The following is a 13,846-nucleotide window of genomic DNA, read 5'->3' on the forward strand; positions in this document are numbered from 1 at the left end:
CCCAGAAGCACCAAGGGTCAGCCCCGCACGATCCCACCTGGGGACTCAGCACCTGAGTGTCCTGTTCTCAGTGCATCCCCGGCTTCGTGCAGGAGAGAAGCGCAAAGGTGGGACTACGGCTCCTGACTGAGAAAGATTTTTTTTTTGGGGGGGACAGGCAGAGTTAGACAGTGAGAGAGAGAGAGAGAGAGGGAGGGAGGGAGGGAGAAAGGTCTTCCTTCTGTTGTTTCACCCCCAAAATGGCTGCCACGGCCGGCGCTGCACCGATCTGAAGCCAGGAGCCAGGTGCTTCTCCTGGTCTCCCATGGGGTGCAGGGCCCAAGCACTTGGGCCATCCTCCACTGCACTCCCAGGACACAGCAGAGAGCTGGACTAGAAGAGGAGCAACCAGGACAGAATCTGGCGCCCCGACCGGGACTAGAACCCGGGTGCCGGCACCATAGGTGTAGGATTAGCCTAGTGAGCCGTGGCGCCGGCTTGAGAAAGATCTTGTCCCAGAGCTGGATGGGTACCTCCTTCCTCGCTGGGAGAACCCAGAAGCCTCCAGCTCTTGAGCTCCTGGATCAGATGCAGACTGCCAGGCTTCCCCAAGCGCTCGGTAACCCCACCGCCTGGAGCAGTACGTGTAGACTGCATGGGGCGGGGGTGTACTAGGAAAGATTTTATTGATTGACTCACTGATGTGAGTTCATTTAGCTCATCCTCTTCCAGGGAGAAAGAACAGAAGTTAAAAAAAAAAAAAAATCCCCCCAGAGACATACACAGCCCTGGGCAGTTCAGGCTGCCCAGGACAGGTCAGGGATAGCAACGGCACCCAGCAGAGGTTCCACCAGGCTTTCCCAGGCTCTGCAACATGTAGACAAAGAGTGCTGATCTTCCCCGAGATGGAGGCTTTCTTAAAATCAGCATGTTCCAGAAGAGAATGCTGCTAGACTCTCCTCCATGGGCAATCTCTTACAACACCACAAGGAAAATGAAATGCAACCAAATCACTAGCTTGGTGGCTTCTGATAAGCACTGGGTGGAGGCAAATTTTCTTGATTACTCCCAGGCAAGACCCACTGGCTTTCAATGTCTATAGAAATGGGGAATTAAATGCACTCTGATCATCCCCAACTGAGCCATCTGTAAAGATCTCATAAGAACACGATTTTCAGGACCTAAACAATTTCTGAGCTGTTTTCTTAAACCTTCCATTATAGTTTCATTTTGATCTCATTGCAGCTATATAAGCTAATGACTTCTGCTGGAAACTTCAACGGGCAAAAATAACTTCCACTCACTGTAGCTGAGAAATAAATCTTCAAGGAAAAACTAACGAACACCAGAAAGTACATTTTCTGGCTTTAGCTGGCATAGAGGCACTCCGAATCGTGAAGCTTCATTTCTGTTCCTTGTTACTTGCTTGAGCGCTGCTGGACAGCTCACGCCAGGTGCCGTTTTCCCTCGGGGGTTGGCTTCCAGGGGTGGGCGTGGGGCTTTAAAAGGGACTTTGGTGTGATTGCGCATCAGGCATCACTTCCTCCACACCTGGGGCTGGGAAGGACACCCGGCCCTGTCTGCTGAGGATCAGACGAGGCTCAGAAAGGGAGGGCAACACAGCTGCCAACGAGCTCGCTCAGTCTCTGTGTAGCTCGTCGTTTGATTGCTTAAACATTATCAACGGCTATCAAACTTGGAGTCAAGGGGAGGAAGCGAGCCTGTGGTCTGTCCTGGGTGTTCATGGACACACTCATCGTTAAGTGCAGTGTGTGTGTTAAAAAAAAAAACCCTTTTGGTGGAATTCACCATGTTAAACCCTTTTAAAGGGCACAGTCCAATGGCATTTAGTCCATTCACCATGTGGCACAGCCATCACCACCAACAGCTTCCAGAATGTTTCCATGACCGCAAGAGGAAACCCCACCCTTTAAGCTGTCACTCCCCAGTCCCTTCCTCCCAGGTCCTGGGAACAACTTGTGGACTTGCTGCCTCCATGGGTTTTCCTATTTTGGAATTTCACAGCAAGGGAAGTGTACAATACGCATCTTTCCCACTGGTTTCCTTCACTTAATAGAAAGTTTATGCTCTCTCTCCTTTTTGTGGCTGTATAGCAAATCCCTTCGCATTGACAATACCACACTTTGTCATGCACTCGTCAGTTCATAGAATTATTCAGCTACTGTAAACAGCGCTGCTACAATACTCCCTGCATATTGTTGCTTGAATGCCTACTTTCAGCTCTTTGGGGTATATATCTAAGAGTAGAAGTTCTGGAGATGTATTTCCAAATCCTTTTCTGCTACAGCCTTGCACCAGACAAAATTTACAAAGGGACTTTTCCATCTCGGAAGAATATCATACATTAGTTACTATCAGCTAACCTAAAAAGAATCTACAGTCATGAAGGCTGGGGAAAAACTGTCTCCTGAGTGCCTCAGAGCAGCTTTCTGATGTCCAAAACCAAGGCACCAGTGAGCGAGACCCCAGGTGCGCTTCTCAACGAGGGTGGGCAAAGAACCATCTGTGGAGACCTCAGACAGCACTCCAGACCCTGCCCCAGGCCATCCCCACTGGAATTTCTGGGGCCAGACACAGGGATGTAAATTTGTCCAAAGTTCCTGTGATGTACTCAAAACATCAGAAACAGTTAACTTTAGTCACTTGATAGTCATCAGCGAGACCACAGGTGTGAGTGACCTAGATAGGAAGTGCCCCATGTGCACTGACCAGCCGGCTCACAGCCAGCTGTCCAGGCAGCTCCCGCCTCCCCAGTGCTCTCTGGGGTCCTCTTCACCTACATTCTCTGAAAAAAAAAGAAAAATCCTAAGGAGACTCCTCCCCTCCCCTCTCCTTCCTAACATATCTGCTTCACAACTGTACCTCACAGGGTTTCTAAAAGCCACAATACATTGATCTGAAAATCCAAACCCCCAGCCAATAGAAGATGTTCTATAATTCATGCAAATATCATGGAGGCGAGCCCCAGGCAGGCTCCCGCAGCGATTCGGTGTGCTCAGACCTCTCCATGGGGAAACCATGCATTTCCTTAATAAAATAGATCCTCTTGAGAGAGGGCAATGAACAAATGCGCTGTATTTAAACGATTTTGGAGGCTGGCCTTTTCAATTTGCTTTTAAAATGGTTATGAAACACTTGGCAATTTAATCAGTTTCTTTCACTGTGCTTCCAAGCTTGGAAGAAGCTGTTCATACTGACCAGCTGAGAAGTGCTGTGCAATGCTGGCAGGAGGTCAGTTTGAGAGAAAAGCCCGGCAACAACTTGAACGCATACTGTCGCAGGCTGTTTCCCCTTAGAGGACCCTAAGGGAGCAGGCCCTTAGCCTAGCAGGGGACCTGGGGTTGATTCCTGGCTCCAGCTCCTGACTCCAGCTTCTTGCCAACGCAGATCCTGGGAGGAAGCAGTCACGGCTTCCGTAACTGGGTTCCTGCACTGATGTGGGAGACCTGGGTGAGTCCCCAGCTCCCAGCCTCAGCCCTGGTCCAGCCCTGGCCCCACGAGTTATACAGCTATGTCCTAAAACTCTGGAGATGTCCACCAAAGCTATAGCTTCCTTTCTCATGACAAGAATCTCTTAGTCTTGTCCAAATGAATGTTTTCTCATAGGACTTATGGGATTCATAATAAAAGGGAGACAAGCAGCATGGATGACAAAAGACAGAAGAAATGGCTTTCTTATATGGCGCTGCCACATCAAATATGACACGTGGCATCTGTGCAGGTTCTAGTAAGCCTCAGGCCTTCACCTAAACATCCGACAGCTACGGCTCCACGGGGCAACCTGCAAATGTACAATTAATGAATGCTCCAGGAAAGTGAAAGCATTAAAAAGGAAGTCAGAACATTCAAGTCAACAGGAGAGCTAAGTTACTGATCAACCAGCTAACTTAACCATCTTTTATATTTCTCTTCTAAGCTTAATACCCAAACAGTATTACCCTCCAGGATCTAACACCTACCTTGCTCTGAGTTTTGGTATGAATCATAAGAACACAACCCCCGTTTCAACACACACTGGCATCCCGAGGGTCTATGTTCTGTCTACCTTTCAGGATACCATTTATGTCCCAGGAGAGCACTGCCAACAGGCACAGAACAAGATGCGCACATCACTGGTCCTCGGGAAAATGCAAGTGACGTAGCACAGCACACCCACGACTATGGCTGCAGCTAAGACAATGGCATACTTTGGGGAGGGGGTGGAGAAATCAGGACCCTCAGCACATCTGCTGGCTTTAGGAAACAGTATGGCAGCTTCCCAGAATGGTAACATAGAGTTGCCATAGGACCCAGTGATTGCAATCCTAGGTATAGACCCAAGAGAAAAGAACACGTAAGTAGAGAGAAAAACTTGCGCGTGAGGGTTCAGAGCGTGTCACTGAACAACCAAGTGGAAACAAATGACTTAGCTGACAAATACACACGTAAATGCGGTGTATTTACACAAAGGAGTATTATCTGGAAAGAAAGAATACTGATATGTGCTGTAACACGAAGGACTCTTGAAAGCAAGGAAGCCAGGCATAAAAGACCACATGTTACAAGATTCCCCTAATGCAAAATGTCCAAAATAGGCAAATCCATTGAGACAGAACATAAATGAGTGGTTTCGAGGGGCTGAGGGAAGGAGACATTGGGAACTAACTATGAATGAGTGTAAGATTTCTTTGATTTATGCTAAAAATATTCAAAGATTAAATATTAGTGATAGCTGAACAACTCTTTGAATATACTGGAAATCATGGAATTGTATACTTTAAATGGGTGAATTGCTATGTGTGTGTATGTGTGTGTACATACATTTATATATATGTTAAATGTAAAGACACGCACATGAAACAGGTGCCCTGCTGCCCCAGCTGGGTATGGGACACACTCACCATTCGCAGGTTTTGAGTGGTCCTTGTTTCGACTGCTCTGAGGATCTCTCTGAATCTCCCGACTCCTCTCGTCAAGTTCCTGTGTGCACAAAGAATTTGACAGGGTTTCCATCTGGACTGTGTTAACATCACATATTTTATACACATCTTTTAATGCATTTTTGTCTACATGAAGGATGCTGGCTAGTTTTTAAGCTATTGTCCCGCACATGCATCCATCTTTGGTCAATTCTGAAAACTGATCTAAGAGTGATGCTCTTTTGTACTCCCTAACCCCAATCACATCTTCTCAAGAAAACAAAACCCGAAAATCAGTTCTAAGTTCACTAAGAAACAGAAGAAAGAGGGGAGAAAAGCAAGATGGCGGTGTCTTCAAGCTTACAGCAGCGCTGCCAGAGTGGCCTGCAAAGCTGCATTTCCGTTCACAAGGCGAGTGGTGACACCGGCACGGAGACCCAGGCATCACCAGCCATGAGGACAGAGGCTGCTTGTAGCAACTTTTATGGGCGGGACAAAGATAAGAGGGAGGAAAACTGAGCGACCATTCTGGGTCTTTCCAAATGGAAGTCACTGGCCAGTAAATCCATCAAGCCAGCTCCCCTCCCAGCCCTGCGCTGACAAAAACATGCAAAAGGATCAAAGTCCCCCAGAGAGCACAGGTGTGACAGCTGGGACCTGGGGACTCCTGAGTGGGATCACATCTCATCTCATCCCCAGCACACCCCACAGGGACATGTTTGCTGACACATTTCATTAGGGGATGAGTACTTCTTTAATAACAACCGGTCAACATATCTGGGCCTGGGGCAGGCCTTTCAGCATAGTGGCCAAGATGTCACCTGGGACACCTTCATCCCATATCAGAATGCCTGGGTTCAAATCTGCTTCTGATTCTGGCTTCCCACTAATGCACATCCTGGGAGGCAGCAGGTGACCCTGCCATTCATGTGGGAATCTGGATCGAGTTTCTGGCTTCAACTTGGTCCGTGCCTGGTTGTTGTGTCCTGGTTTCTCTTGCTCCATCTTTCAAATGAAATAAATAATATCACACACACACACACACACACACACAGAGGCACATATTGTTCTCACTGAAAGCTGTGCTTGGTCTGTTCAGCCGGGAACACCTCCCAGCCAGTCCCTTTACATTGAGTGCTGCCACCTCCTATGACATAACTCAGGGATATTTATAACCTGCTCATTAGGACACATCTCATCTTTCCAAAAAGCCACAGAGCAGGTCAGCCGGTATAGACCTGTCAGCCAGGCTCTGTGGGCTGCAGCAGGTGCTCTAGGTATTAAGCTGTCTTCTTGGATGACATTTTAAATCATACAAAGGTATTAAATCAAAATGTGTGTTCTCTAAGTTACAAGCACTCATGAGGGCTATTAATTTGTATCTTATGCCTGCCTGACATCTCCAGGGTTCTCTTCCACAAGACCAGCCTCAGAGCTTTGAGGGAATGCTTTATTGGCACAGGTACATAAATACTCCATATTTCTCTCACCCACACGTAGCAGATGATATCAGAGCAGAAGCTTTATGGTGGTGTAAAAAGAGAAGCTTGTGCTCAGGACGCCAAGCAGCACTGAAGGAAATCTAACACAGACATGAATACAGATTAGAGAACAGGCCGGGGACATGCAATTCACTCCACGTTCTCCTTCATTTGTTTTTATAGGATCTGTGTTCACAGGCAACAAAGTACATTTGCTTTGGACTGAAGCTCGGTTCTCTTAAGCTACAGCTAAAAAAGGGGTGGGTATGGACAGGGAGGTCTAATTTTATTCCAGGATCACTGATTAAGCTCTTCCCATGTGCAAAAGGAATGGCATTTTGAATGTGTGAACAAAGGGTGTGACTGAGGCAGTGTGAATTGGAGGCCCTGGAAGAAAGGGCTGCTTTCCCATGGTGGAAATTACCCTTGCATGGCAGGGCCAGATCTAAACACCGTAACTCAGGAAGACCCCACGTGGGAATGGGTTGTTCGGATGTTTCCTGTGCCTTCCGTGCAGATGGGCTACTTACATGGTAACAGAAGCACAGAACTTTCTAGGTGAAAATGACCCAACACAATTCAGTCCATGATGGCACAGCAGTGAAGGGGCTTGCTAGGGTTCACAAGCCTGGTACAGAGCGGGCTGGGAGCTTCCTATCATTTTCTGCTTTCTTACGGGGCATAAGAAGTGGAAGCCATAGAACAGAAATGTAACTCCAGGTGAACAGAATGTGAACTCAAGAGCTCAGGTGCATATTTAGTGCCACTAGTGTTCAAATTACTGAATGCGTGTGTGTGTGTGTGTGTATATAAATGTGTGTACAGGCACTTCAAAAAGCTCATGGAAAATGAGATTAAAACATTTACCTTGGTGCAAAAAAGATGAAAATCAATGCAATTGTTTCATAATATTCATTTCATTATTTTTTGAAGATCCTTCATATGTGTGGCTTTTAAATTTTTGGCACCAAAATAAACACTTAAAATTTAATCTCACTTTCCATGAACTTTATATCTATTTAAAATAAATTCTGTGTGTTCCAGTGATGACGGGTAATGAGATACTCTAGGAACTGACTCAAAATTGGAAAGCAAAACCCTTGACCCAGGTGAAGAAGTCCGGTGCCTGAGGGGAACGGCCTCGGCGGCCTCAAGAGATTAACGAGGGGCAGGGAAACGCAGCTCCTGTTTGGGTGCTGTGCTGTGTCCCGCGCAGGACCGAGGCCCTCTGCTGGAGGTACAGAGGGAGTCTCCGTGGCTGAAGGATGCCACGCCTGACGTCAGCAGCAAAGCCAGCCAGGGGGCGTGGCTCCCCAGTGAAGCCTCTGAAGGAGAAATGAGTTTTCCCTAACGGTTTGGGCTTATTCCTGGTGAGAAGTTAGGGTTCAACGAGGACTCCACGGTGGGCAGGGGTGCAGGAGGCCTGAGCTGTGGCTCACTCAGAGGAAGGCAGAGAGGACGACCTTGATCAATCCGACCCAAGCAAAGGGTGGGAGGTGGAAGACGGCACATTTTCATACAAGAAAAGGCTCAAAGTGTCCCAAGTGTGTGAGCACACAATTCTTGGCAGATCCCATAGTACTCAAATATTTTTAATCGCGTTATTTAACCAGTCATCTCCACGGGTGCCATCAGAGCAGGAAACAATTTTTTTTTTCTAGCCAGATGGAAAGGAACAAAAAAGGGAAATTAACTTGCAAGAATTACATTTTAAATGCTACAAAATAACCCAACTTGAGGGACATAAACAAAACCCACATGTTTCTAAAATATTAGTTTATTCTTAAAATGTTGAGCTCCATTAAACTTCAGCGTGAGCTGTTGCTTAAAACCTTGACTCCAAACCCAGACGAGAGAGGCGAGGAAGCGCCCTGGTTTTCAGGGTTCTGCACACCCTGGACATGCGGCTGCTTATTCCGCTTCAGCGCCCTTGACTGAGACAGCGCGGTGATGTCAGAATCAGGATGGCAGACTCCTCTGAAGGCGAGTGCTCCCGCCAGGCTTCCAGCAGCAGGCACTCCGGCAGGCTGCCAGAGCTCGGGTTCAGCCCCTGCATTCTGCTTCAGGAAGCTTCCTGAGCTTGTGCGTTTCCCTCCCAGCTGCTTGGCCATTCCCAAGGCGGAAAGGGCCGGCGAGCTTCCCCGGGGCCGGCTGCCTGTTCAGCCAGACGAGCAAGCGAATCCTGTCTGCACACGCCCCCACCGCTGTCAGCTCCCGGCTTCCTGATCAGAGCTCAGGCCTGCTTCCTGGTCAAATCTTTGTTCTCTGATTGGCCGGAAAGCCCACCACCTTTCCTGGTACACAGCCTGCTCCTCCTGCAACCTACTTCCATTTTCAATTCTCTCCGCCCTTTTCTATCTGTTCTTCCTCCTCCCGAGGCCTGTCTGCTGCCATTATCGGAGCTCAAACATATGATGTCCTGAGGATCAGTGCTGGCTCCCAGGGGCCATAGGAACCCCCAGGAAGGGCATTAAGACCCCAGCACTTGGCCTTCCCCTTTCGACTCTCCATCCTTGGGACAGGCTCCAGTGCCCCTCGGGCCCTGCAGCAGCATTTTCCAAGGCCAGACCACCACGTCCACACTCTGACATACACAGCATCCAACTCTGTCTTGCTCTGTTTTACAAGTGGGAACAGTTTCAGTTCTTTGATATTGTCACCGGCCCCTCTGCGCTACCAAACCAATGAGGAAATGCACGCAGAACAGAAGCCAGAGCTGCAGAATCGAAGTGGGTACCGAAAGCCAGGGAAGCTTAAGGACCTGAGAACCATTTCAGCGGGGTCAGGGTGGCTGCTTGAACGCCAAGCTCAGCACGTGTGTTTGGCAGGAGCGTGGGGAAAGACAACTCTCCCCTTTAAACTTGCCCTTCCGAAGCATCTTCTGACTGCAAAGTTTGAGCCAAGCCACTAGTACGCTTACATGCAACACCACCCGCCACTGTTGTGATGTGAAGGAAGGACCTTGCACATCAGATGCCAAGTTCTTTGGCAATAAGGAAAAAGCAGCCTTGCCAGAGTGAACCCAGTATGCTCCCCCCTCGGTGGCTGAGAATGTTGTAACTAAAAATCAACTGCAGAACAAATCAACCCAACAGATCTCTCAGAGCAGAGAAACTGCTTGGCTTTCTCCACCTTCCTTCTTACCAGCTAGCACTTCTGAAACACTTACGCAGCAGGTTGTTCCAATAATTATTGTGCAACATTAGCTATCAGGTTCCAGGCTGGCCCCTGAGGACACACTGCTGAACAAGGGGCACCTGCCTGCCTCTGGGAGCCCAGAGAGCCTTGCATCTCCCCTCCCCCGACGCCCCCCGCCAAGGAATGCAGGCGCTTCTGAGACAGAGACCTTGGGGTGGGCTTCACCAGCGTACCCCACGCCACTTGCCTGGCATACAGGAGGCACTCAGATATTTGCTGAATGAATGAAAGTGAGAATCACCATGAGCTGAGTCAACCAAGACCACAGGGAATGTGTTTTCCACCTCTTCTCTCTCCCTTTCTTTCCCACAAAGCACAGAGGAGCAGGCAGCCAAGTGCCACGCCCTCAACTAGGACGCATCTCTTCTGCCCGCAGCAGCATTCCTTATAGCGCAGGGCCGTAGGGTGCGCTCCTCCCGCACTACACGGTAGCCGGGTGCACCTGGCCCGACAGTGCCCAGAGCGCCGTGTGGATAACGAGGACTGAGAGCTTCAGGCAGTACAGGAAACTCCCCTGCTCCGGCACCTCCACACCCACTGCTCCCTCTGTCAGCAGGCTCCCAGGAACTCTCCTTGTCCTCCTTCACGGGGCCAAGGCCACCCACGGGAGATCCCCAGCCTCCCCAGGAGTCAGGCACAGCTTCCCGCGTGCTCCCAAGTCTGCACACCGACCTTGCTGTGTGTCTGTCTGCCATCGTCTTCAGGACAGAGATCCTCACTGGGTCCACCTCTCCTGGTCCCAGCTGCCTCAGACACCACACAGGCCAGGCCAGGGGACCCCAAAAGAGACCAGAGTGAGCGCACTCCTACGCAAGAGGGCTTCAGGAAACTCTCATTCTGCCGTCCAGGGAGCTTTGACGCCAACTTGGGCTCTGAAATCCCTTTCCCATCTCCTTGCTGAAAGGAGCTTACTTGCTTACAAGAGAGACCACTAAAAGCAGACACGCCTTCCGTCAGGAGATGCAGCCCGTGTACTCTGGGCATTCTCCACACAATACTAGAACAGAAATACACCGTTTATCTTCTAGGGCCACTGCTGTTTGTTAGTTCTTGGCTTGCAACTGCTTCAGTTACGTAACCCTTGGTATGATTTCTTTTGAAAATGTCTGCAATCAGGCCGGCGCTGTGGCTCACTAGGCTAATCCTCCGCCTTGCGGCGCCAGCACACCGGGTTCTAGTCCCGGTTGGGGCGCCGGATTCTGTCGCGGTTGCCCCTCTTTCAGGCCAGCTCTCTGCTGTGGCCAGGGAGTGCAGTGGAGGATGGCCCAAGCACCACCCCATGGGAGACCAGGATAAGTACCTGGCTCCTGCCATCGGATCAGCACGGTGCGCCGGCTGCAGCGCACTGGCCGCAGCGGCCATTGGAGGGTGAACCAACGGCAAAAGGAAGACCTTTCTCTCTGTCTCTCTCTCTCTCACTGTCCACTCTGCCTGTCAATAAATAAAAAAAAATAAAAAAGAAAAAAAGAAGAAAAAAATGTCTGCAATCAGAACCAGATACCCAGATCCGGAAAGCGGGAGAAGAAAAAGACACCCTTTGTGATCCAAAAGGACACTTGTGGCCGGCTGTCGGGGGTTTTTCCCAGAACGGGTTCTGATTTTCCGCTGCATGCACTGTTTGCCTCAGATGCAGTGACACACATTCGTGAAGACAGATGGCTGCTGCCGTTAGGGGCCAGGGATCAAACCTGCAACCTTGGCCTCCTTAGCAGAGGACTCTCTCTCTGACCAATGCAGCAAGCCAGCTGCTGCCTGCATCTAGTGGCACAGGGTGTTACAGCCATCCATGCTGGGATGTGAACAAGCAGGCGCAGCTTCCAGAGCTCTCGTTTCAAACCTAATGAGAGATGTACGAGGCTTAACAACATTTCTTGGACTTCTTTAGCGATGAAGGCATCCTTGTGACAAAGTGGAATAAATTAGCCATTTGGTCAGCTGGCCAGGCAGCACGCAGTGCACTGAGTAGGCAGTGACATACCAGCACCTCGGCAGGCACGGAGAGCAGCTTCTAAGAGTTCCTGCTTAGTGGGTCAGGGCAGGGACACATAAACAAGTCCTTCCAACAAGGCACGCGGACGCCTACAAATGAGAGGCATGCAGCTGTCCCAGGAGCTCAGAAGGAGTTGAAAGAATAATCCATCCTTCTGCCAGTTCCTCTCCACGCCCCAAGCCCGAGTCTCCGAGGAAACAGGAATATGGAAAGTCTTGCCCCATCCCATGTCCTTCTTCCCTTTAACCTCTGGGGATAACTCAAAGAACAATGATGCTCATTCCCAAGAAACGCATGAGCTGAGTGCCTACTATGTGCAGGAAAGGGGTCAGCCACAGGGAGTGCAGCAGCAAGCCAGGCAGCAGGTGTGGTCCCTCTTGAACCTGAATTTTTATGTTCGGTTTAATCCCAGAAGCCCAACAGGATCCAGCGCACTCTTGGACTCCTTGGTCTAACACTGCTTTTAATAAATGAACCAAAACTTGTGTATTGCATGAGGATTGTGCTTCAGAGCATTCCCCTGGGGAACCATGGACTTATCTGTGGACTTAAACTTAGAGGGACAGACTCCGGAGCCAGACGGTGCAGGTTCCAATCCAAGCTTACAACTTCTTGACCTTGGGCAAGTGCCTGTGCCTCAGTTTCTCATCTGCAAAATGGAAATAGCCACTGGCCCACCTAACTGGCTTGTTGTAAGAATCAAACGAGTTAATGGATATAGGAAGCACATTTTAAGTATTGTAAAGTAAGTATTTTAAGTATTGTTAAGAATTTAAGCCATTGGTCCGTGATTCTCATGTAGTGCCATCATTCAAGAGACTTTTAGATTTCCAATCAATTTACAGCACATGGAAACCTATTTTACTTCTTTGGAGTCATTTAATTTTTAAGGAGAAAAAAGATAATTTCCAGCTTAATTCATTCATTCACTTTGCTATTTATTGAAAGCCTACTATGTCCAAAAAAACCCCTAGCTAATGCACAGGTTTGGGCCACAATGACAAAAGACATTGGATATCATGGGGCCGGCACCCTGGTGTTAGTGGGTAAAGCTGACACCTGCCGCACTGGCATCCTGTATAGGTGCCAGTTCTAGTCCTGGCTGCTCCACTTCAGATCCAGCTCTCTGCTGTGGCCTGGGAAAGCAGTGGAAGATGGCCCAAGTGCTTGGGCCCCTGCACCCACGTGGGAGACCTGGAAGAAGCTCCTGGCTCCTGGCTTCGGATTGGTGTAGCTCTGGTTGTTGCAGCCATCTGGGGAGTGAACCACAGGATGGAAGACCTCTCTCTCTCTCCCTCTCTCTCTGCCTCTGCCTCTCTGTAGCTCTGCCTTCCAAATAAAATAAATAAATCTTAAAAAAAAAAGACAATGGATGTCAGGTGATAGTTAAAAACTCTTTCTCTTGGACCCCATCATCACCCTCCTGGAGATGACGGTGATATCTCTTAAGAGTTTCCACCCAGTGCTACAGGGGCAGGGCAGGGCAGGGCCAATGCAGTGCTGACCAAGAGAGGCATGGGAGTCGGTGGCAAGTGATTCCTCACTGTGCCGTGTCAGCCAGCACAGGAAACACTCAAAGAATATCCTGAGTGAATCAAGAAGGGCCAGGCTGGGGCCAGTACTGCAGCAGAGCAGGTTAAGCTTCTGCCTGCGATGCTGGCATCCCACATGAGCACCGGTTCCAGGGCCGCTGCTGCTCCACTTCCGGTCCAGCTCCCTGCTTGTGTGCCTGGAAAGCGGCAGCTGATGGCCCAAGTTCTTGGGCCCCTACACCTACGTGAAGATCCAGAAGAAATTCAGCCTGGCTCAGCTCTGGCCATTGCAGCCATTTGGAGAGTGAACCACTGGATGGAAGATCTCTTTCTCTTTCTCTCTTCTCCTCTTTCCTTAACTCTGTCTTTCAAATAAATACAAAATATTTATTAAAAAAAAATGAGCCAGACCAAACTGAAAAATGTGAATTTGAGTGGCGAGCCACCAAGACTCTATGAGTCTGAAATACAGAGCTAGAGACAGAAAGCTGAGCACAGGTGTAGTTTACTTCCACCAGACCAAGCCCACCTCCTCAGATGGGGTTTGGTCAATTACACAGAGCACTGACCAGCACCAGGCCAATCTGGTATTCATTTAAAAAGTCAGAAACAGTGTAGCAGAGTGGTAATCTAGAGCGTAGAACTGTTCTGTTAATGATAGGACTTCAAACATCAATTAATTCTAGGCAAGAAAGTCACACAGAAAAAGGACTTTCAGCCATCCTGGTCTCGCACGCAGCCCACAGG

General features: G+C 49.2%; 1 protein-coding gene across 18 annotated transcripts in view; it reads right to left on the bottom strand.

Annotated features, from left to right (window-relative positions):
• Positions 1-13,846, bottom strand: part of TTC7B (tetratricopeptide repeat domain 7B) — a 245,535-nt gene that overhangs the window by 130,956 nt on the left and 100,733 nt on the right. For 16 of the 18 annotated variants that reach the window (XM_089322087.1, XM_089322085.1, XM_089322083.1 and 13 more), the window contains one exon: positions 4,881-4,959. The exons of 1 other annotated variant lie outside the window; for it this stretch is intronic. In XM_089322087.1, coding sequence (XP_089178213.1) covers positions 4,881-4,959 — 79 coding nt within the window. Of the gene's footprint in view, positions 1-4,880; positions 4,960-10,249; positions 10,288-13,846 lie in introns of those variants that run through there. One more of the 18 variants, XM_089322095.1, reaches the window with a different exon arrangement.

The sequence above is a fragment of the Oryctolagus cuniculus genome, chromosome 20 (assembly GCF_051225735.1).
Source record: "Oryctolagus cuniculus isolate XC-2025 breed Fujian yellow rabbit chromosome 20, ASM5122573v1, whole genome shotgun sequence".
Classification (NCBI taxonomy): Eukaryota; Metazoa; Chordata; class Mammalia; order Lagomorpha; family Leporidae; genus Oryctolagus; species Oryctolagus cuniculus.